The following is a 25774-nucleotide window of genomic DNA, read 5'->3' as shown; positions in this document are numbered from 1 at the left end:
CGGCACCTCTTCTTCAACTGTCCTGCCGTCCACGCACACTGTCCTCTCCAACAGTCCTGGACACAAGCTGCCCTGCAGCCTATCCTACAACTAAAGTATTAATGCTATCCTGCAACATACAAATGCAAATATCGTGGCCTATCTAGCCTACTCAAACAAGGGGTAATGGGAGGGAAATTTTATCTACCTTACATTCCTGGCTCACGACGCCTGTCCCTCGATGGTGTGAGGTTCCCACGCTTCCTGAGTGGATCCTTGACGACCCAGGAACGTTCCACAGGTCCTCAGGTGTCGTGCAGCCTTCGCGTCATCGCCGATCCAATCCCAGAGATTCAGCTATCCCAATCCTGGTTCACCAGTGGGCACTGAGCTAATCACTATATGCACACACTCGTCCCTTCCACAAGGCATTGCTCCTTGTCCTAGGAACGGTGTCGTCCCTCCAAAACCCTCAGTGAATGTGACCCGGTCACAGCTAAGCCTGCCCGCAACACCTTTCCAGGCCCTCAGCGTCGAGCGGCGCCGCCCAGCGTCGTCGCCGACCAATTTTCCAAGTTTGGCACTCCTCCGCTCAATGAACTTGGCTTTTTTCTTGCTTCTCGGAAGCGCAGGGTCTCCAATAACGACGGTGGTTTGCGATGGATAGTTTAATCCACTGAATAAGGCTTGTAGAGCCTCAAATCCTCGAGAGCCGACCGAGGCGCGTCCTCTCACCTCCACAGTCAGGTCAACTCTGACGTTGGCGCAGCCCTGAGCACTCAGTGACGTCACGGCGGGCTCTGATTGGTCGCCCATGACCCACGCCACCCAATCCGCACACGGCTAGTGTTTTCTACAAAACGGCGGATCTGCAGGTAAGGGGTACTCTTTCATTTATATCAGGGCACCACTTTCCCCTTTACCTACAAACTTATGATGTAAATTTCTCCCTTATCTGGCGGCCGGTCTGGTCGCCACATATACCAACAGACTCCATGTATCTCAGAGAATCAGTAGGGAGAGCTGATATGACTCTTAAAGCAGGCAAACGGAAGAAATAGGAGAGGGCACTGTAACACGGCCTATTAGGCAAATCGGACCTTGCATAGTAGGCCTAGAAGTGCGTTCTGGCTACTAGATATGACATATGTTTATGGAGGAAGAACTGGAGGACCATAGAAGAATTGGAGGACCATGGAGGAAGAATTGAAACATTAATTTCCTTATGTACTTCGTATTTAATAATACATCTTCAGAAGGAATGATTTACAAGTCAGTAAGTTTGGACATATATAGGCAGGAAAGAGAAGTGAAGTGAGGTACAATGACAAAAATATGAATGAGATTAGGTGGATATAAATTAGAGTTTCATCATATGGCTTCATCTTCATCACTGCTAATGTTTAAATTTTGTAATCTGTATTAAAGCAGATTCAATTATGTTCCTATTGAAAATAATTTTAAAATTCGGTATTGAAGAAGCCATCTCCCAATCAATTTGCTGAGAACTTTCTGACAAATGAACAAACAAACAAAGCATTAGATGAATGGCCATGTCTTACAGAGAAGTTATGTTGCAAAATTCTACATTTAAAATCTTTAGATGTTTGCCCAACATAGAACCGATTACAGTCTTTACAAGGTATTTGTTAAACAAATTTCTTTTCGAAGAATTCCATGAACAAGTTTGAAAGCAATAGCGATAAAGGATTCCCCATTGCCATTCCAAAAGTCTGTAAATAATACTCATTATTAAAGGTAAATTTACATTCTTTAATGCACAACTTAACGAGATTGACAACAATTCAGCAGAAAGAGGTAAAACATGATTTATTAATTCATGAGCAAGATAATCAAGAATATCATCAACAGGCACTTTTGTAAACAAAGAACAAACATCAAAACTGATTAACTTGATATCAGGAGCGATTGGAACAATATTCAATTTTTTAACTAATTCAATAGAATTGGTCAAATGAGAAGAGGAAATAGTTCCTAACAATGGGGACAAGATTTTGGTAAGCCATTTAGAAACCTTGTAAGAAATGGATCCCACAGAACTGATGATAGGCCTCATGGGATTGCTAGGTTTATGAGTCTTGACAAGACCGGCTCCCCGGCCGACTGGCTCCCCGGTCGGCCGAGCGGACAGCACGCTGGACTTGTAACCCTGTGGTCCTGGGTTCGATCCCAGGCGGTGGCGAGAAACAATGGGCAGAGTTTCTTTCACCCTATGCCCCTGTTACCTAGCAGTAAAATAGTTACCTGGGTGTTAGTCAGCTGTCACGGGCTGCTTCCTGGGGGTGGAGGCCTGGTCGAGGACCGGGCTGCGGGGACACTAAAAAAGCTCCGAAATCATCTCAAGATAAGTCCATAGAGATATGGTAATATGGCTCTTCCTACTGCTTTCACCACCAACATGCTCCTTAACTTCATTCTAGCATCAAAGATCCTCCAGCCAGATGTCTAGAATGTTTCACCACGGCCTTCCCCTTACTCTGTCTCGAGAGCCACATGCCAGGTGTTCGCCGGCTGCTTGTTAAACACCAGCAATCAACCCATTATTCTGTCGGTTGACCTTTCAACTCCTGCTTCACGCCAGCATGATGCCACCCACCAGTGTATATAAGCGACAGCTGGCGGCCCAGCACTCAGACTACTTCTGGTGCTCTCTCTTGGGTCACATGTCTCTTCTCTCACTCGATGTGGTTTTGCTATAACACGTGACAGGAAGGAAAGCAAATTTGTACATATTGTATAGTCACCCTTTTGTTTGTAGAGTAACATAATTCTTATATTCATTTGTAGACATTTGTGTAAAGCCAAGGTTTTAGTCTTTATCATTGTTTGGGTTTATTATTATACATTATGACTTTAATTGTTAATGTTTCTTGTTTTCCATGCCACTATTCACACCAAAAAGGATGTAAGCAGTTTTATTTTAATTTGTTTTATCTTTTTGTTTATTTTATGTGTGTTTGGCATATACCAGCTGCAGGTAGTTGCTACGCTACCTCAAGTCCATACAAAATGTGGGGGCCTATCCGGGAGTCTTGTCTCAGGTATTGCACCTAGTTCCTTTGCTTAAAGTTGTGTTCAGTTGTTTACTTGGCTTTAACACATGTTTGCCTTTCAGAACTCTTTTTGAGTATTTTTCATTGGTGACTAACTCTACTTACATTTCAGGTGTAGCAATTTGTGACCTGTTTGTTTGTTTGTTTGTTTGACTTTAGATTACATGATGTATTATGTGCAAATTCATACTCATAATGGTTAATCTTATTAACCTTTGCTATATCCTGCTTACCCATACAATCTTGTCCCTACAGAAGTATCTCATTCAGGCAGATCACACATTTGGGTACTTTGGTTTGTCTCCTAACTATGATAATCAACTTTGTAGTACGAACTTAGGGGGATGTATTGGGCTTTCATTCCTTTTGCATCCAGGACTGTACTGTACATTTGGGTCATGTACAGCAGTTCTCGTCACAGTGTTGACACTCTCCGCACCCCTAAGCCTTCGTTCAAAGTCTGTGATTAATTGCCCAGGTAGGGAGTTTACCATTCTTTTCCCAAAGCACAAAGTATTGTAACTGCAATTAATTACCTAGTTTTCAGTAGGACACCTCTTGCCCTTATCCTCGTCATAAATAGAATACCGAGTACATGCCTACATTGTCTTGTACTACCTCGAAACATTTATTGTTTCCCCAAGTCCTTATTAAAATCTATGACTTAATTATAATAATCAATCAATTAACCTTATCTTTCAGTAACTTATCCTGTAATTATATTATTATCCTACAGGATAGTTACAAATTGCCAGTCCTATACCAACCATTCCCGTGCCTGATATCACATAATCTTTGTCAGTCGAATAAACCTCACGTATTGGTTCACTTACAGGAGGACAGTCACATTATTCTTGCATTTATTTACTTACCTCTGTACTGTAAACCATGTTTCGCTTAGCTGCCTTCCGTTCCAACCCGGAGGACGAAGTTGGTAACCTCACTCGCACCACCAAAGGCAGGTTACTAACCCTTACTACGGAATATCATATCTTACCTCCCCATGGAGCCAACAAAACTGAACTTCATAATATGATACTAGATTATTTGATTGATAATGATCTTATCACTTCAGAGCTGCAGGAACAACATCAAATTACCGATACCGATTGCCGATTAAGACTGCACTCGCCGTCATGAAGCTGAAGATCAAATTAGCCCACATGGAAACAGAGGCTTATGAAGGGAAATGAGTGATGAGATTACAAGAAGCTGACCTAGAACATCAACGACGAGAAGAAGAAGCTTCCCTCCAACGAAAACGAGAGAATGAACAACTCCGGCTCCAAGAACAACGAATAGAATTGGAACGTCAACGACAGAAAGAAGAAGCTGACCTGAAACGTCAACGACAGCAAGAAAATGCTGATCTGCAATGTGTACGTGAACGAGAGAGATTTCAGCTACAAGAACAAGAAGCCGCCATCACGCTCCGCTTAGAGCAAGAGAAAGCTGCCTCCGCTCTCCGTCTGGAGCAAGAGAAAGCTGCCTCCGCTCTCCGTCTGGAGCAAGAGAAAGCTGCCTCCGCTCTCCGTCTGGAGCAAGAGAAAGCTGCCTCCGCTCTCCGTCTGCAGCAAGAGAAAGCTGTTGCCACTCTAAGAGTTTCGACAACAGGAACTTGAAACTACCCACGCCGCTCAGCGCCATTAAGCAGACTCCAACCTCCCGGTACGTTTTAATGTGACTCAGTGTATTGAAATGATGCCGCCTTTTGTGGAGACAGAGGTGGATAAATTTTTTACCTCATTTGAGGCGTTAGCTACTCAACTCATCTGGTCTCAGAACCAATGGTCAATACTCCTTCGATTCGATCTTACAGGTAGAGCTGCCTTGACCCTCAGTACTCTTGCCACCGAGACTGATTACCTGGTACTGAAGCAAGCAATTCTGGACGCTTATCTCTTGTTGATAGAAAGTTACAGACGTCGTTGCAGAGATTATGTTAAATCCTGTGCAAACACCAATGTAGAGTTTGCTCAGAATAAAACCAGATACTTTATGAAGTGGCTGGAGGCAGCCCAGATCACCACTTTTCCTGAGCTTATCAACCTCATCCTCATGGAAGAATTTATGCGCCGTGTGTCAAACCCCTACGTCTTAACCTTACAGATAAAGGAGAGACCAACCTCAGTAAGTGTGCGCAGTTGACTGATACCTATAGTTTAATTCCTTAATTCATATGACTCTTATTCCAGTAAACCAACTTGATCCAGCCCTGCTAGAGTGAGTCATGCCGATGTTAATTATGCACTCTACTGTAGGTATTGTAAAGTATATGGACACACAATCGAAAAATGTACCAATCCTCATTTGTAAAACTAGGAACGATTCACATAAGCCTAAATCTCAACCTCCTAAGCCTTATACGCCTGTTATGCATACCCATGTTCCAGCTTCTGATCTCTCCTTATTCCACAGAGACGTGTATCCAGAACTGTCTCTGCCAACGATAGAGATTCTAAGGGAAAGGTCCAAGTGAACATCTTGAGGGACACAGCTGCTCTCCAAAGCATACTCCTGAAAGCTGCTGCATCCAAGGTCACCTACACAGGAGAAAGCGTCCTCATCACCGACCTCACTGCAACCACTCCTACTTTGCCAGAGACCATCCAGATTGTTCTTTCGTTCGTGAAGAAGTCCAAGTCGCCATGAGGGATATCATAAGTCACCTTTTCCCATGCCAGGAATTCAACTTCTTTTGGGCAACGACTTGGCTGACCAATAAGACTCCACGAACCTGATCATCTGTAACAAACTCCAGGTCAGTGACTGCTACAGTAAACCCTGTAATGAAGTATGCCGCATAAGAGGTACCGGTGACCGACGAAACCAAAGACATCTCCCAGCCTGTCCTAATGACTACATGTGCTCAAGCCGCTCAACCACAACAAGTAGCTCCAGCTGTCCCTCAAGATCCACAAGGCTTCTCACGGAATCTCAACTGGTTGGAGTTCTAAAAATTACAGCAAGCTGATCTTTCATTAACTCCCTAATTCTTCCAGGCTCAAACTCAGACTGATTCTATCCCTAGTTATATTTTGAATGATAATCAAATCTTATATTGCAGATTCTGACCCACTAAATTAAAGGCAGAGGATAATTGGGCTAATGTTGATCAGTTGGAAGTTCCTACCTCATTACGTAAAGACATAATTGACTTGGCCTATGGCCCGATGTCCCATTATGGGATCAACAAAACCTATCATGCAGGACTATTATTGGCCAGGCATGTAACGAGACGTGAAGACCTTCGTGAACACTTGTCATACATGTCGAATGGCAGGTAAGCCTAATGCTCCTATTCCTAAAGCACCACTGATTCCTATTCCTGTGCCTTCAGAGCCCTTCAGCAAACTGATTATCGACTGCGTCTGGCCGCTACCATGAACTAGCTCCGGCAACCTCTACATCATCACTATCATGTGTCCTACCGCCAGGTTCCCTATAGCAGTTCCGGTCAAGAACATTACGGCTGCTACAGTTGTTAAGCACCTCCTAAAGATCCTCACATAGGATAACTTCGGGATAGTTACGAGTACGAGAGATTCAGAGCGATTGTGGCACAAGCTTCACCAGTGACTTATTTAAGAACATCCTTAAAGAGTTCAACATCACACAAGTATTGTCTAGCCCCAATCATCCTGCTTCACAGGGATCTCTAGAACGTAGCCATCAAACTCTCAAGTCACTTTTAAGAAAATTTTGCATTAGTACAGAGAAGGATTGGGATTAGCAACTAGACCTTATCATGTGTATTTTCAGAAGTCTTCATAATGAGTCCCTTGGAGGGACTCATTAAGAAGTACATTCCTAATGAGTTCTACATTCTTACGTAGAACATCTCCTTTTGAGATGTTCTACGGTCGTAAGTGCATACCCCCTGAAAGCATTTAAAGATTCCTTGACCTCTAACATCTTCATTGATTCCCTTAATGTGTCTCAGTTTCTTAAAATATTTGAGACGCACCCTTGAAAGAGTACATCAATTTGCCAGTGCTAACTCGTCAACATCTCAGCATAAAATGAAAACACATTTTGATCAAATACTAAAGTCAGGAAATTCAAGGTAGTAGACTTCGTTTTGGCATACTTTCCTATCCCAAGCTCCCCCCTTCCAGAGTAAATTTTCAGGTTCATACCGCATCAAAGAATGTAGGAACAATCATAAGTACATTCTAGAGACTCCTGATCGGCGGCATAAGACCCAACTCTGCCACATCAATCTTTTCAAGCAGTACCAAGGTAATCCTCCAACTGTATTGATGTCCGTATCCGCTTTTACGGATACATATACCCATAGTGATACCTGTCATGTTCACAGAAAATGGTACCATCCGTTTTCTATGTGTGGCGGAGCAGACGCCAGAGAAGGTAAACAAGAGCACACAGGAGCTACCAGTTTGGAAGCAGCTAGTCATGTAATTGTTTATATACGTATTAAAGTCAGTAACCAAGCAATGGCTTTATATCAACCCTACAATCAAGACTTCCTCAGTAACACACAAACACCACATTGGCGATGAGGATGAACTGTGAACGCAGGTATTTGTTCAGTTTAAAACATAAGGGAGAAGCATGCTGCCTGGAGGAGGAAGAGAAGCAGTGAGCACCATACCCGATGCTGTATGCTAACCGATGCTGTGTGCTAACCGATGCTGTGTGCTAAACGATGCTGTGTGCTAACCGATGCTGTGTGCTAAACGATGCTATGTGCTAACCAATGCTATGTGCTAACCAATGCTATGTGCTACCCCAAGCTATGTGCTGACTGAAGAAACTGTGTACTGACGAATCTGCCGACGCAGTGTACGAAACGACGCTTTGATGCTGTATACAAAACCCGATGTTTTGTATACGAAACGCGCTCTGTGCTAAAATTCTTCACGCTGTGAACTGACTGCTGCACTAACTGCTGCACCAACTGCTGCACCAACTGCTGCATCAACTGCTGTACCAACTGCTGTACCAACTGCTGCACCAACTGCTGCACCAACTGCTGCACCAACTGCTGTACCAACTGCTAACTTCTGCTGTACCAACTGCTGCACCAACTGCTAACTTCTGCTGTGCCAACTGCTGACAACTGCTGTGCTGCTGTGAGTAGGAACAACACATGTACACAAGGGCTAGGTAAGAAGTCAGTTGCTGCTGTCTTGTGCACTGCTGTGAACTTTTGCATTAAAATGCTTGTGTGCTTTGCAAAATTAAAGTAATTACAGTGAATTCTTAACTAACATATACAGTGCAGTAAGTGTTTAGTATTCTGAGGAACATTTAAGTGATAAGTTACATTTATTCAGTAAAAAAAAAGGCAATATACCTCAGTTTCCTGCATTTGATCCTGACTGTGACCAGACAAACCTGTCACAGAGGTGGGTCAAATGGCTTAAAAGGTTTGAAAATTTGTTGATAGTTTCTGACATCAAAAGTGCTGAAAGAAAGCGTGCCTTTCTACTTCATTATGCAGGTGATAGAGTTTGTGACATCTTTGACACACTGAAAGACACTGGTGGTGCCAAAGATTATGAAACTGCCAAAGCCAAACTAACAGAGCATTTCAAACCAAGACAAAATATTGCCATGGAAATTATGCATTTCAGGAGAGCCAGACAACTCTCTAATGAAACTGTGGATCAATACCACACACGTCTGCAGGGTTTAGCAGCCCATTGTGAGTTTGCTGATGTTGACAAAGAAATCAAACAGCAAATAATTGAAACATGCGCATCTACACGTCTTCGTCGAAGAGCTCTAGAACTTGTTGATGATGAAAGTTCTCTTACCAAGATACTGGATATTGCTCGTCGAATGGAAGATGCTGCACGTGATGCTCGTGTCATGGAGTGTAGTGCCAACAACGGTTCTGCCACTGTTACTAACAGTGATGAGGTATGTAAGGTTCAGGAAGGACATCGTAATCAAAGAAGATATCATGCCAAACCTAACAGTAAATTGAGCCGAGAACCACATCACAACTGGGGTCAAGGAACAAGACTCAAGCAGTCACAACGACCCACATCAGAGGGTGTCAACAATAAATGTTACAATTGTGGAGGAGACTACCCACACCAAGGTAATGTTTGTCCTGCTCAAGGTAAGAAGTGCTATGAGTGTGGAAAACAAGGTCATTTTGGTGCTATGTGTCGTTCCGCACTAAAGAAACCACAGTCTATGAATAAAAGCACTGTACGAGGATCAGGTCATAGGGGTCGAGGTGGTAAACACAATATTGCACCTCATATCCAGAATGTTAATAATGTACAAGACAACATTTCATTACACCCAGTCTCAGATAACAGTGAATGTGATTATACTTATGGAGTACAATCAGTCAGAATGGAATGATCTTCCAAACAACCCAGAGACATGTTGATACATTGCTGGTATTTGTCTCAAAGTTCTCATTGACACTGGATCAAACATTGACACCATTGCTGAGTGCCACTATAAAAAATTTAAATAACAGTTCCCAAAGCTTGAAAACTATAATGGCAAAGCCATTGCCTATGCTTCAAAGGTAGCCTTGCCAGTGATTGGAACTTTCACTGCAGAGATTAAGTCATAGAATGCAATGCTCATTACTACATTCCATGTTGTTAGGAATGCAAAGGAGTCTTTACTCAGTTACAAGACTTCAACCAAATTGGGGCTACTTCAGCTTTCTAATGCTGTAGCAGTGGAATCTGCAAACAATGTTGATGCTATTGTTGCTGAATTTTCTGATTGATTTAAATCCATAGGTTGTTATACTGATAGCAAAGTACATTTGCATATCAACTCAGATGTAATTCCAGTTGCCCAACCACATCGCCGAGAACCATTCCATACTCGCAAGAAAGTCGATGCCGAACTGGATAGGCTGATGGAACTAGATATCATTGAACCAGTAACAGGCCCAACACCATGGGTAAGCCCAATTGTCACTCCACCAAAGCCGAAGAATCCAGATGAGATACGCATCTGTGCGGGCATGTGTGTTTCCAACAAGGCAATAATGCGTGAACGCTATCCTACACCCACTGTAGATGATATGATCTACCGCTTGAATGGTGCAACTGTATTTAGCAAGTTAGATTTAAACAAGGGCTATCATCAGCTTGAACTTGATGATGAGAGTCGATTCATCACAACGTTTACGACACATCGAGGTCTGTATAGGTACAAACGCCTGAGTTTTGGCATCAACAGTGCTGCCGAGGTATTCCAGTACATCATCAGCCAGGTATTGCAAGATATACCTAATGCTGACAACATGTCTGATGACATCATTGTTTATGGCCATACCCAAGCTGAACACGACAAAGCTCTTCGTGCAACATTGTAACGCTTATGAGAAAAGAATCTGACGTTAAGCCGAGCAAAGTGTGAGTTCAATCAACGTAAAATTGAATTCTTTGGACATGTACTTAGTGACAAAGTTCTGTCTCCAGATCCTAAGAAAGTTGCAGATATCAAGAATGCTGCACCTCCTTCAACGTCCACTGAAGTACATGAAGTTTTCTGGGAATGGCAAACTACTGTTCTCGCTTCATTCCAGATTTTGCTACCATTACGAAGCCTCTACGTGAGCTCCTGAAGAAAAATGCATCATGGTACTGGAGCGATATCGAGCAAAATGCATTTGATGCTGTGAAAGATGCACTAGTAGAGAATGCGACTGCTGCGTACTTTGATCCATCAATGGACACTGAGTTAACAGTGGATGCTAGTCCTGTTGGTTTAGGTGCTGTTTTAGCCCAACACAAACCTGGTCAACCAGATTCCAGAGTAGTAATTGCCTACGCCAGCCGGTCTCTCACAGATGTTGAGCAACGATACAGTCAGACAGAGAAGGAAGCTCTTGCTCTTGTATGGGGCTATGAACACTTCAATGTGTATCTGCTTGGTGCACCCTTCACCACGATAGTCACTGACCACAAACCGTTGGAGACTATCTTCAATAATCCAAAGTCCAAACCACCAGCTCGCATTGAGAGATGGGCTCTTCGTCTGCAACCATACAATTTTACTGTGAAGTACAAGCCAGGTGCAGGCAATCCCGCTGATTATATCAGTCGACATCCTGCCAACAGTTTCACCATCACCAAGCATCAGCAAGTTGCCGAGGAATATGTACACTTTGTAACCTGTGATGCAGTCCCTAAGGCTCTCACTCTTGATGAAATCCGTACTGCAACCCTAGAGGACCCAACTCTGCAAGCAACAGTGGATGCATTGACTAAGAAAAAGTTTCCACGCATTCCACCCTCAGGAGTTAACCAAGATGCATTCAAAGCACTTGAACGCATCCAGACAGAATTAAGTGTTACGCAACAACGCGACACCGTGCTGCGAGGTACTCGTATCGTCATTCCAGCTGTTCTCCAGCAACGTGCTCTGAAGCTTGCACATCAAGGACACCAAGGTCTTGTTAGGACCAAACAGCTGCTACGAGAAAAGGTGTGGTTTCCTGGCATTGATCGTCAAGCAAAGGATATGCATGATGCCTGTGTCCCTTGCCAAGCTGCAGTGGATACTTCAAGACCAACACCTCTACAACCTTCACCACTACCTGCTGCACCATGGACGGAAGTATCGATGGACTTCTGCGGACCACTACCAACTGGAGAGTACTTGATGGTAGTCATTGATGATCACTCACGTTATCCAGAAGTAGAAATCATCACTTCTACATCTGCAAAGGCCGTCATCCCGAAACTCGACAAGAACTTTTCAAACTTTGGCATTCCTGAAGTTGTCAAGACGGACAATGGACCGCCATTCTATGGACAAGACTTCGTCAACTTTGCTGAGCATATTGGATTCAAACACCGCCGTGTGATGCCACTACATCCTCAAGCAAATGGAGAAGTTGAGAGATTCATGCAACCTCTCATGAAAGCGGTACGCTGTGCTCATGCCGAAGGACGATCCTGGAAACAAGCTATGTATGCTTTTCTCAGGAACTACCGTTCAACACCACATGGAACACTGGGCAAGTCACCTGGCGAACTTTTATTTGGACGTCCTATGAGAATCGCACTACCTGTCATGCCAGCCGTGATAACGGATAAATGTCTCGCTCAGAAGGATGAACTAGCCAAGGGCAAAATGAAAATTGCTCATGATCAACGTGCAAAGTAACAATTCATAAAGGTTGGAGATACGGTTCTAGTTAAAAAGAAAAAAGAGGGAAAGCTAGATATGCCGTATGATACAAAACCATATAAAGTGATTAGTGTAAAAGGAACTATGGTAACAGCTAGTAATAGAGATCATAGTATAACACGTAATATGGCCTATTTCAAAGTGATTCCAACTAGTGTAGAAAATGATAAAGTGCAAAGTCGTGCAAAAGAAAAAGAGAAAATGAGTTATAACTCAATAAATAATTCATCAAGGAATATTATTGTATTTGGGGACTCTCGTCCTAAACGTCATGTTAAACGCCCTACACGATTTAATGATTAATTGTGTTCCTATGTAATGTAAAGTATTTACTTGTTATGCTAAACTAAATTTAATATTGTTTGAATAATGCAAATCTCTCATTCAATATTTTGTAACTTTGTATTACAGTTTCTTTCATGTTTGTTTAACATTGCATATGTATTTTTAACATTGAAATCCTTTGTGGTAAAGATTAAGTTGTTTAAATTCTTTGTGTGCTTAATTAATGTTAAATGTATGCAATATCTCTTGATATGTTAATAACTTACTTTGTGTCAATAATTTTGCTTTGTGCTACAAGCATGGTAGACATCCTGTAGTCATTCTTTTTAAAGAAAAGGAGGGATGTCATGTTCACAGAAAACGGTACCATCCGTTTTCTATGTGCGGCGGCTCAGACGCCAGAGAAGGTAAACAAGAGCACACAGGAGCTACCAGCTTGGAAGCAGCTAGTCATGTAATTGTTTATATACGTATTAAAGTCAGTCACCAAGCGATGGCTTTATATCAACCCTACAATCAAGACTTCCTCAGTAACACACAAACACCACAATACCTACCCTGCTTCTCCTCCTGACTGTAGTGACTAACCCAGTGATCTCTAACTCTGAAATTAGGAACGATCTTCCTAAATACTGACAGGATTCCAATAACAGTGCTCCTCTCATCCAACTAGTCTCTACTAATAGAGACTTGTTCTAAGAAACTCCGCAGGAATGTACCGTAGTGCGCCATCACATCAAGCTGCTTCCCGAAACGATGCCAATCCATCAACCATACTACCTGATGCAGTTCGCAGAAGAAGGTAACCATGTTCGCGATATACAGTACCTCCTCAACAATGGACTGGCCACACCCTGTGAGTCTCCTTGGACCTCACCCTGTAATATTGGTGCCCAAGGCACGCGGTTTTCTTGAGGTTATCTTTAGATGATTTCGGGGCTTTAGTGTCCCCGCGGCCCGGTCCTCGACCAGGCCTCCACCCCCAGGAAGCAGCCCGTGATAGCTGACTAACTCCCAGGTACCTATTTACTGCTAGGTAACAGGGGCATCAGGGTGAAAGAAATTCTGCCCATTGTTTCTCGCCGGCGCCCGGAATCGAACCCGGGACCACAGGATCACGCTCCCAGTGTTCTGTCCGCTCAGCCACCGGCTCCGGCAAGGTAAGACTGTGCAGCGATTATCGTAAACTGAACACAGTCACTGTAAAGGATTTCTGTCCTTTGCCTGGCATCGTCGATATTCTTGATGCCATCGGTAACACCAAGTTTCTCTCACAAGTTGACCTCCTAAAAGGGCTATTTTCAGATCAGTCTTACACAGTGCGCTAAGGACATCACTGCTTTCTCCACTCCTTTTAGCCTCTTTTGATATGAGCGACTGCCCTTAGGACTCTACAATGCCCCAGCTACCTTCCAGCGAGCTGTCAGCATCGTCATCCAAGACCTTGACGATTCCTACGCCTACCTGGATGACATCGTTGTTGCCACCAACACTTGGAAAGACCACCTATAACGGGTGTTCTTCAAGCTTCTCCAGGCTGGCTTCAACATTAATTTGGGCAAGTCCACGTTTGCCACAAGTAAAGTGCGCTATCTCGGTCATATAATAGGCAGTGGAAGCATAGCACCTCTTGGCGTTCACCTACAAGCTCTTCAACAATACCCTCAGCCTACCTCACGAAAACAGCTTATGCGTTTTCTAGGTTTAGCATCATACTATCGTCGTTTTAGCAGGAACTTCAGTTCCGTGGCTACACCTCTCATTAACCTTACTAGCCATAAGCAAAATATCTTTGGACTAATTCACAAACCATTGCATTTGAACAGCTAAAAGCATTACTCTGTAGTAATCCCATTCTCGCCTCGCTAGATGTGAAGAAACTCTTCGTCCTTAATGTCGATGACAGCAGCACCGGCATTGGGGCATTGATGCAACAGTGAGAAGAGGGAGGGAGTTTATCAGGGGAAAGCGCCAAGCCATTACGACTACATAGCACTGGGCAAGGGTCAGGATAAGGATTTGGGATGGGACGGGGGGGGGGGGGGGTCAGTCAGTCTGGCCAGTCAGTGACTACAGCTACAAGCTGAAACCACATTAACGTAACTAGAGTACAGTTGAAAAGAAGCTATTCACAATCATCCTATGCTTACAACATTACAACTCATGCCAGGTGTTCGCCGGCGTCTTGTTCACCACCAGTAAACGACCCAATATTCTGCGGGCTGACCATTCAACTGCTACTACACGCCTGCATGACGTCACCCACCAGTCTATATAAGCAAGGGCCGGCGACCCAACACTTCTTGTTCCGAGTAGCTGAATCTAAAACAACCACAAGACCCAACACTCAGACTACTCCTGGTGAGTAGTCTGAGTGTTGGGCCGCCGGCCTGAGTACTCCTCTTGGGTCACATGTTTCTTCCTTCACTCAATGTGGTATTGCTACGACGCGTGACGGAGGAAGGACAGCACATTTGTACATATTGTATAGTCACCCTTTTGTGTGTAGAGTAACGTAATTCTTATGTTCATTGTTGACAGTCGTGTATAGCCAAGGTTACAGGTTTTATTATTGTTTGTGTTTATTATTATAAGTAAAGAGTTTAATTGTTCATGTTTCTTGTTCTCCCTGCCACTATTCACTCAGCAATGGACGTAAGCAGTTTTATTTTATTTTTGTTTTACCTTATTGTTTGTTTTATGTGCGTTAGGTATATATATATATATATATATATATATATATATATATATATATATATATATATATATATATATATATATATATATATATATATATGCCTAAGGCACAACTCTCCTAAACACGAGAGTGAAGTATACAACTTTAGAACACTTTCCCACCAGGAGACTCGAACCCTAGCCAGCACAGAAGCCTTCCAGCATCTGGCATAACAGGTACGCCTTAACCCACTCCACCACCTGCTCAGACCCTTAAAAGAGATGGTAATTTCGGAGTATTTATGTACCCCAAAGATCACCACCTCCCAAGAGCACTAGAGCAAGTGAGGGGTCATTTATACGTTTATTTCATCAAGTCCCTGTTAATATGGGAGAACACTGTGTCTATGCTTAAGGCACAACTCTCCTAAACACGAGAGTGAAGTATACAACTTTAGAACACTTTCCCACCAGGAGACTCGAACCCTAGCCAGCACAGAAGCCTTCCAGCAACTGGCATAACCTTCCAGGCTTCTGTGCTGGCTAGGGTTCGAGTCTCCTGGTGGGAAAGTGTTCTAAAGTTGTATACTTCACTCTCGTGTTTAGGAGAGTTGTGCCTTAAGCATAGGCACAGTGTTCTCCCATATTAACAGGGACTTGATGAAATAAACGTATAAATGACCCCTCACTTGCTCTAGTGCTCTTGGGAGATGGTGATCTTTGGGGTATATAAATACTCCGAAATTACCATCTCTTTTAAGGGTCTGAGCAGGTGGTGGAGCGGGTTAAGGCGTACCTGTTATGCCAGTTGCTGGAAGGCTTCTGTGCTGGCTAGGGTTCGAGTCTCCTGGTGGGAAAGTGTTCTAAAGTTGTATACTTCACTCTCGTGTTTAGGAGAGTTGTGCCTTAAGCATAGACAGAGTGTTCTCCCATATTAACAGGGACTTGATGAAATAAACGTATAAATGACCCCTCACTTGCTCTAGTGCTCTTGGGAGGTGGTGATCTTTGGGGTATATAAATACTCCGAAATTACCATCTCTTTTAAGGGTCTGAGCAGGTGGTGGAGCGGGTTAAGGCGTACCTGTTATGCCAGTTGCTGGAAGGCTTTTGTGCTGGCTAGGGTTCGAGTCTCCTGGTGGGAAAGTGTTCTAAAGTTGTATATATATATATATATATATATATATATATATATATATATATATATATATATATATATAAATATATATATATATATATATATATATATATATATATATATATATATATATATATATATATATATATATATATATATATTATTAAATATGACCGAAAAAGTAAGATTAATAATTCTAACACGAATTTTCTCAATCTTTCGTATATATTTCTTTTCACTGTAGGAGGTAATTCAAAAATCAATTCTCCAAAATTCATTTTTATTTCTAGTCTGACGCAACACGAGCGCGTTTCGTAAAACTTATTACATTTTCAAAGACTTTAGTTCACAAATACACAACTGAATAGAACTTAAACATCTCCGATTTTGTTTATATCTACATTTGAGTGAGGTGGATGGGGTGAGGTGGCATTAATAGGGTATTAATTTCATCAACACAAGACAGAACAAGAGGTGGAATTAATAGGGTATTAATTTCATCAACACAAGACAGAACACGAAACTATGGGTATTGAAATGGAAGTGATTGTAGAAAGCCTATTGGTCCATATTTCTTGATGCTTCTATATTGGAGCGGAGTCTTGAGGTGGGTAGAATATAGTTGTGCATTAATTGGCTGTTGATTGCTGGTGTTGACTTCTTAATGTGTAGTGCCTCGCGAACGTCAAGCCGCCTGCTATCGCTGTATCTATCGATGATTTCTGTGTTGTTTACTAGGATTTCTCTGGCGATGGTTTGGTTGTGGGAAGAGATTATATGTTCCTTAATGGAGCCCTGTTGTTTATGCATCGTTAAACGCCTAGAAAGAGATGTTGTTGTCTTGCCTATATACTGGGTTTTTTGGAGCTTACAGTCTGCAAGTGGGCATTTGAAGGCATAGACGACGTTGGTCTCTTTTAAAGCGTTCTGCTTTGTGTCTGGAGAGTTTCTCATGAGTAGGCTGGCCGCTTTTCTGGTTTTATAGTAAATCGTCAGTTGTATCCTCTGATTTTTGTCTGTAGGGATAACGTTTCTATTAACAATATCTTTCAGGACCCTTTCCTCTGTTTTATGAGCAGTGGAAAAGAAGTTCCTGTAAAATAGTCTAATAGGGGGTATAGGTGTTGTGTTAGTTGTCTCTTCAGAGGTTGCATGGCGTTTCACTTTCCTTCTTATGATGTCTTCGACGAAACCATTGGAGAAGCCGTTGTTGACTAGGACCTGCCTTACCCTACAGAGTTCTTCGTCGACTTGCTTCCATTCTGAGCTGTGGCTTAGAGCACGGTCGACATATGCGTTAACAACACTCCTCTTTTACCTGTCTGGGCAGTCGCTGTTGGCATTTAGGCACATTCCTATGTTCGTTTCCTTAGTGTAGACTGCAGTGTGGAAACCTCCGCTCTTTTCCATGACTATTACATCTAGAAAGGGCAGCTTCCCATCTTTTTCCATCTCGTAAGTGAAGCGCAGCACGGAACTCTGCTCAAATGCCTCCTTCAGCTCCTGCAGATGTCTGACATCAGGTACCTGTGTAAAAATGTCGTCAACATACCTGCAGTATATGGCCGGTTTCAAGTTCATGTCGACTAAGACTTTTTGCTCGATGGTACCCATGTAGAAGTTTGCAAACAGGACACTTAGGGGAGAACCCATGGCAACCCCCTCTACTTGCTTATACATGTGCCCATCCGGGCTCAAGAAGGGTGCCTCTTTAGTACAAGCTTGGAGTAGTAGGTCACTACCAAAGATACCTTACAAGCAGAACTTATTGCAGAAGGAGGAAAGAATCGAGGCAATTACAGAAGCACCATACTGTCCCCTGAGCTCAAAGCGGCAGCTAAAAGCCTTCGTGAGAACAAGGAGATAGTTGTCAGGAGAGGTGACAAGTCGCCAATATATGTCATTCTTAAAAAAGACGAATATCTGGCGAAAATGAACCTCATACTCTCTGACCAAACTAAGTTCCAAAGGGTAACGAAGGACACTACAGCCGAATTGAAAGCAAAGGTCAACAAACTGATCGAAACTGTGAACGCCAAGAAATCCGGACTCCACCTGCCAAAGATCATTGGGGAATATAAACCTGGATATGCGTATGGAAATGTCAAGACACACAAGCCTGGAAACCCACTTCGGCCAATCATTAGCCAGATACCCACACCCACGTACAGACTGGCGAAGCGACTCAACGGCCTGCTGACTCCTTATGTTCCTTGCGCCTTCAGCCTGAAGTCTCCAAAGGAATTTGTTGACTTACATCGGGGCACACGGGCCACAGGGATAAGAGCCTCGTTGGACGTAGAATCGCGGTTTACCAACGTACCTGTGGACGAGACAATCGGGATGATAGCCGACAGAGTGTATCGTGATCCAGCCTGTACTCCTCTTGACATACCCGAAAATATTCTAAGGAAACTACTCCAAGCTTGTACTAAAGAGGCACCCTTCTTGAGCCCGGTCGGGCACATGTATAAGCAAGTAGATGGGGTCGCCATGGGTTCTCCCCTAGGTGTCCTGTTTGCAAACTTCTACATGGGTACCATCGAGCAAAAAGTCTTAGTCGACATGAACTTGAAGCCGGCCATATACTGCAGGTATGTTGACGACATTTTTACACAGGTACCTGATGTCAGACATCTGCAGGAGCTGAAGTAGGCATTTGAGCAGAGTTCCGTGCTGCGTTTCACTTACGAGATGGAAAAGGATGGGAAGCTGCCCTTTCTAGATGTAACAGTCATGGAAAAGAGCGGAGGTTTACACACTGCAGTCTACACTAAAGAAACGAACATAGGAATGTGCCTAAATGCCAACAGCGACTGCCCAGACAGGTACAAGAGGAGTGTTGTTAACGCATATGTCGACCGTGCTCTAAGCCACAGCTCAGAATGGAAGCAAGTCGACGAAGAACTCTGTAGGGTAAGGCAGTTCCTAGTCAACAACGGCTTCTCCAATAGTTTCGTCGAAGACATCATAAGAAGGAAAGTGAAACGCCATGCAACCTCTGAAGAGACAACTAACACAACACCTATACCCCCTATTAGACTATTTTACAGGAACTTCTTTTCCACAGCTCATAAAACAGAGGAAAGGGTCCTGAAAGATATTGTTAATAGAAACGTTATCCCTACAGACAAAAATCAGAGGATACAACTGACGATTCACTATAAAACCAGAAAAACGGCCAGCCTACTCATGAGAAACTCTCCAGACACAAAGCAGAACGCTTTAAAAGAGACCAACGTCGTCTATGCCTTCAAATGCCCACTTGGGGATTGTAAGCTCCAAAAAACCCAGTATATAGGCAAGACAACAACATCTCTTTCTAGGCGTTTAACGATGCATAAACAACAGGGCTCCATTAAGGAACATATAATCTCTTCCCACAACCAAACCATCGCCAAAGAAATCCTAGTAAACAACTCAGAAATCATCGATAGATACAGCGATAGCAGGCGGCTTGACGTTTGCGAGGCACTACACATCAAGAAGTCAACACCAGCAATCAACAGCCAATTATTGCACAACTATATTCTACCCACCTCAAGACTCCGCTCCAATATAGAAGCATCAAGAAATATGGACCAATAGGCTTTCTACAAACACTTCTATTCAATATCCATTGTTTTGTGTTCTGTCTTGTGTTGATGAAATTAATACCCTATTAATATTCTTGTTCTGTCTTGTGTTGATGAAATTAATACCCTATTAAGGCCACATCTTGTTCTGTCTTGTGTTAATGCCACATCACCCCTTCCACCTCACTCAAATGTATATATAAAATCGGAGATGCGTAAGTTCTATTCAGTTGTGTATTTGTGAACTAAAGTCTTTGAAAATGTAATAAGTTTTACGAAACGCGCTCGTGTCGCGTCAGACTAGAAATAAAATGAATTTTGGAGAATTGATTTTTGATTTACCTCCAACAGTGAAAAGAAATGTACGAAAGATTGAGAAAATTCGTGTTAGAATTATTAATCTTACTTTTTCGGTCATATTTAATAATATATGTCTACAGGAAAGACTGCTACCAAAATATACTAATATATATATATATATATATATATATATATATATATATATATATATATATATATATATATATATATATATATATATATATATATATATATATATATATATATATATATATTTATATATATATACATATATATAGATTGTTAATCCATGATCTTGTATGAAGAGAACATTACAACTCACCCGTACACCGAAGACCTTACGTATGACAGAGAGAGACAGGTATTCCGTAATCTTGTTGCCCAACCGTCCGGCCGAGTTTATAGTGACGTAAGGCAGCGAGCAGTCTGTAACACAGTCAGGGGCTGATGACTAGCGTCTCGGGGCTCCTGACACTAATATTATTCTAGGTGGTGATACTCTGTTCTCCCCTAGCTGGCTGACACTCTACTATCACTCAGCTGGCTCACACTCTACTATCACTCCAGCTGGCTGACACTCTACTATCACCCCAGCTGGCTGACACTCTACTATCACCCCAGCTGGCTGACACTCTACTATCACCCCAGCTGGTTGACACTCTGCTATCACCCCAGCGGGCTGACACTCTACTATCACCCTAGCTGGCTGACACTACTATCACCCCAGCTGGCTGACACTCTACTATCACCCCAGCTGGCTGACACTCTACTATCACCCCAGCTGGTTGACACTCTGCTATCACCCCAGCGGGCTGACACTCTACTATCACCCCAGCTAGCTGACACTCTACTATCACCCCAGCTTGCTGACACTCTACTATCACCCCAGCTGGCTGACATTCTACTATCACCCTAGCTGGCTGACACCCTACTATCACCCCAACTGACTGACACTCTACTGTCACCCAGCAGGCTGACACTCTACTATCACCCAGCTAGCTGACACTCTTCTATAACCCTAGCTGGCTGACACTCTACTATCACCCTAGCTTGCTGACACCCTACTATCACCCCATCTGACTGACACTCTACTATCACCCAGGAGGCTGACACTCTACTATCACCCAACTTGCTGACACTCTACTATCACCCCAGCTGGCTGACACTCTACTATCACCCTAGCTGACTGACACCCTACAATCACCCCAGCTGGCTAACACTCTACTATCACCCAAGCTGGCTGACACTCTACTATCACCCTAGCTGACTGACACCCTACTATCTCCCCAACTGGCTGACACTCTACTATCACTCTAGCTGACTGACACACTACTATCACCCCAGCTGGCTGACACTCTACTATCACCCCATCTGACTGACTCTCTACTATCACCCCGTCTGGCTAACACTCTTCTATCCCTCTAGCTGACTGACACCCTACTATCTCCCCAGCTGGCTGACACTCTACTATCACCCTAGCTGGCTGACACTCTACTATCACCCAGCTAGCTGACACTCTACTATCACCCCAGCTGGCTGACACTCTACTATCACCCTAGCTGGCTGACACCCTACTATCACCCCAGCTGACTGACACTCTACTATCACCTAGCAGGCTGGCACTCTACTATTACCCAGCTGGCTGACACTCTACTATCACCCCAGCTGGCTGTCACTCTACTATCACCCTTGCCGCTTGATACCCTACTATCACCCAGGCTGGCTGATACCCTACAATTACCCCAGCTGGCTGACACTCTACTATCTTCCTAGATGGCTGACACTCTACTATCACCCCAGCTGGCTGACACTCTACTATCACCCTAGCTGGCTGACACTCTACTATCACCCCAGCTGGCTGACACCCTACTATCACCCTAAATGACTGACACCCTACTATCATCCCAGCTGGCTGACACTCTACTATCACCCTAGATGGCTGTCACTCTACTAACACCCAACTGGCTGACACTCTACTATCACCCCAGCTGGCTGACACTCTACTATCACCCCAGATGGCTGACACTCTACTATCACCCCAGCTGACTGACACCCTACTATCACCCCCGCTGGTTGACACTCTACTGTCACCCTAGATGGCTGACACTCTACTATCACCCAGCTGGCTGACACTCTACTATCACCCAGCTGGCTGACACTCTACTATCACCCAGCTGGCTGACACTCTACTATCACCCAGCTGGCTGACACTCTACTATCACCCAGCTCTTTGACACCCTACTATCACCCCAGCTGGCTGACACTCTACTATCACCCTAGCTGGCTGACACCCTACTATCAGCTCAGGTAGCTGGCACTCTACTATCACCCCAGCTGGCTGACACTCTACTATCACCCCAGCTGACTGACACCCTACTATCACCCCAGCAGGCTAACACTCTACTATCACCCTAGCTAACTGACACCCTACTATCACACTAGCTGGCTGACACTCTACTATCACCCAGCTGCCTGACACCCTACTATCACCCCAGCTGACTGACACTCTACTATCACCCAGCAGGCTGACACTCTACTATTACCCAGCTGGCTGACGCTCTACTATCACCCCAGCTGGCTGACACTCTACTATCACCCTAGCTGACTGTCACCCTACTATCACCCCATCTGGCTGACACCCTACTATCACCCTAGCTGGCTTACACCCTACTACCACCCCGGCTGGCTAACACTCTTCTATCACCCTAGCTGACTGACACCCTACTATCACCCCGGCTGGCTGACACTCTACTATCAACCTAGCTGGCTTACACCCTACTATCACCCCGGCTGGCTAACACTCTTCTTTCACCCTAGCTGGCTGACACTTTACTATCACCCTAGCTGTCTGACACTCTACTAACACCCCAGCTGGCTGACACTCTACTATCACCCCAGCTGACTGACACCCTACTATCACCCCAGCTGGCAAACACTCTATTATCACCCCAGTTGGCTGACACTCTACTAACACCCTAACTGGCTGAAACTCTACTATCACCCAGCTAGCTGACACTCTTCTATCACCCCAGCTGGCTGACACTCTACTATCACCCTAGCTTGCTGACACCCTACTATCACCCCATCTGACTGACACTCTACTATCACACAGCAGGCTGACACTCTACTATCACCCAGCTTGCTGACACTCTACTATCAGCCCAGCTGACTGACACCCTACTATCACCCCAGCTGGCAAACACTCTACTATCACCCCAGTTGGCTGACACTCTACTATCACCCAAGCTGACTGACACCCTACTATCTCCCCAGCTGGCTGACACTATACTATCACCCCAGCTGGCTGACACTCTACTATCACTCTAGCTGACTGACACCCTACTATCACCCCAGCTGGCTGACACTCTACTATCACCCAATCTGACTGACTCTCTACTATCACCCCGTCTGGCTAACACTCTTCTATCACTCTAGCTGGCTGACACTCTACTATCACCCTAGCTGGCTGACACTCTACTATCACCCAGCTAGCTGACACTCTCCTATCACCCCAGCTGGCTGATACTCTACTATCACCCTAGCTGGTTAACACCCTACTATCACCCTAGCTGACTGACACTCTACTATCACTCAGCAGGCTGGCACCCTACTATTACCCAGCTGGCTGACACTCTACTATCACCCCAGCTGGCTGTCACTCTACTATCACCCTAGCCGCCTGATACCCTACTATCACCCAGGCTTGCTGATACCGTACTATTACCCTAGATGGCTGGCACTCTACTATCACCCTAGATGGCTGACACTCTACTATCACCCCAGCTGGCTGACACTCTACTATCACCCTGGCTGGCTGACACTCTACTATCACCCCAGCTGGCTGACACCCTACTATCACCCCAGATGACTGACAGCCTACTATCATCCCAGCTGGCTGACACTCTACTATCACCCTAGATGGCTGACACTCTACTATCACCCCAGCTGACTGACACCCTACTATCACCCCTGCTGGCTGACACTCTACTATCACCCTAGCTGGCTGACACCCTACTATCACCCTAGCTGGCTGACACTCTACTATAACCCCAGCTGACTGACACTCTACTATCACCCCAGCTTGTTGACACTCTACTATCACCCAGCAGGCTGGCACTCTACTATCACCCAGCTGGCTGACACCCTACTATCACCCAGCTGGCTGACACTCTACTATCACCCAGCTGGCTGACACCATACTATCACCCAGCTGGCTGACACTCTACTATCACCCAGCTGGCTGACACCCTGCTATCACCCCAGCTGACTGACACTCTACTATCACCCAGCAAGCTGGCACTCTACTAACACCCAGCTGGCTGACATTTTACTATCACCCCAGCCGGCTGACACTCTACTATCACCTAGCTGGCTGACACCCTACTATCACCCAGCTGGCTGACACTCTACAATTATCCAGAAGGCTGACACTCTACTATCACCCAGCTGGCTGACACTCTACCATCACCCCAGCTGGCTGACACTCTACTATCACACTAGCTGACTGACTCCCAATTATCACCCCAGCTGGCTGACACTCTACTATCACCCCAGCTGACTGACTCTCTACTATCACCCCGGCTGGCTTACACTCTTCTATCACTCTAGATGGCTGACACTCTACTATCACCCTAGCTGGCTGACACTCTACTATCATCCAGCTAGCTGACACTCTACTATCACCCCAGCTGGCTAACACTCTACTATCACCCAGCAGGCTGGCACTCTACTATCACCCAGCTGGCTGACACCCTACTATCACTCAGTTGGCTGACACTCTACTATCACCCAGCTGGCTGACACCCTACTATCACCCAGCTGGCTGACACTCTACTATCACCCAGCTGGCTGACACCATACTATCACCCAGCTGGCTGACACTCTACTATCACCCAGCTGGCTGACACCCTGCTATCACCCCAGCTGACTGACACTCTACTATCACCTAGCAGGCTGACACTCTACTAACACCCAGCTGGCTGACACTTTACTATCAACCCAGCTGGCTGACACTCTACTATCACCTAGCTGGCTGACATCCTACTATCACCCAGCTGGCTGACACTCTACTATCACCCAGCTGGCTGACACTCTACTATCACCCAGCTGGCAGACACCCTGCTATCACCCCAGCTGACTGACACTACAATTATCCAGCAGGCTGACATTCTACTATCACCCAGCTGGCTGACACTCTACTATCACCCCAGCTGGCTGACACTCTACTATCACACTAGCTGACTGACACCCAATTATCACCCCAGCTGGCTGACACTCTACTATCACCCCAGCTGACTGCCTCTCTACTATCACCCTGGCTATCACTCTTCTATCACTCTAGATGGCTGACACTCTTCTATCACCCTAGCTGGCTGACACTCTACTATCACCCAGCTAGCTGATACTCTACTATCACCCCAGCTGGCTGACACTCTACTATCACCCTAGCTGGTTGACACCCTACTATCACCCTAGCTGACTGACACTCTACTATCACCCAGCAGGCTGACACTCTACTATCACCCAGCTGGCTGAAACCCTGCTATCACTCCAGCTGGCTCACACTCTGCTATCACCCT

General features: G+C 44.6%; 2 protein-coding genes across 3 annotated transcripts in view; one reads left to right on the top strand and one right to left on the bottom strand.

Moving 5' to 3' along the window:
- LOC138350992 (galactoside alpha-(1,2)-fucosyltransferase 1-like) overlaps positions 1 to 25774 on the bottom strand; it is a 440933-nt gene that overhangs the window by 106890 nt on the left and 308269 nt on the right. Inside the window, exon 3 of one of the 2 annotated variants that reach the window (XM_069302461.1) lies at positions 20518 to 20621. The exons of the other annotated variant lie outside the window; for it this stretch is intronic. The gene's annotated coding sequence lies outside the window, so the exon portion shown is untranslated. The remainder of the gene's footprint in view (positions 1 to 20517; positions 20622 to 25774) is intronic. 2 annotated transcript variants of the gene reach the window in all.
- On the top strand, positions 4250 to 4675 carry LOC138352253 (uncharacterized). Its single transcript, XM_069304597.1, has one exon. It carries the CDS (start codon positions 4250 to 4252, stop codon positions 4673 to 4675), a length of 426 nt encoding a protein of 141 aa, XP_069160698.1.

This window comes from Procambarus clarkii, chromosome 5 (assembly GCF_040958095.1).
Source record: "Procambarus clarkii isolate CNS0578487 chromosome 5, FALCON_Pclarkii_2.0, whole genome shotgun sequence".
NCBI classification, from domain to species: Eukaryota; Metazoa; Arthropoda; class Malacostraca; order Decapoda; family Cambaridae; genus Procambarus; species Procambarus clarkii.
This window is presented reverse-complemented; position numbering and strand designations above follow the sequence as displayed.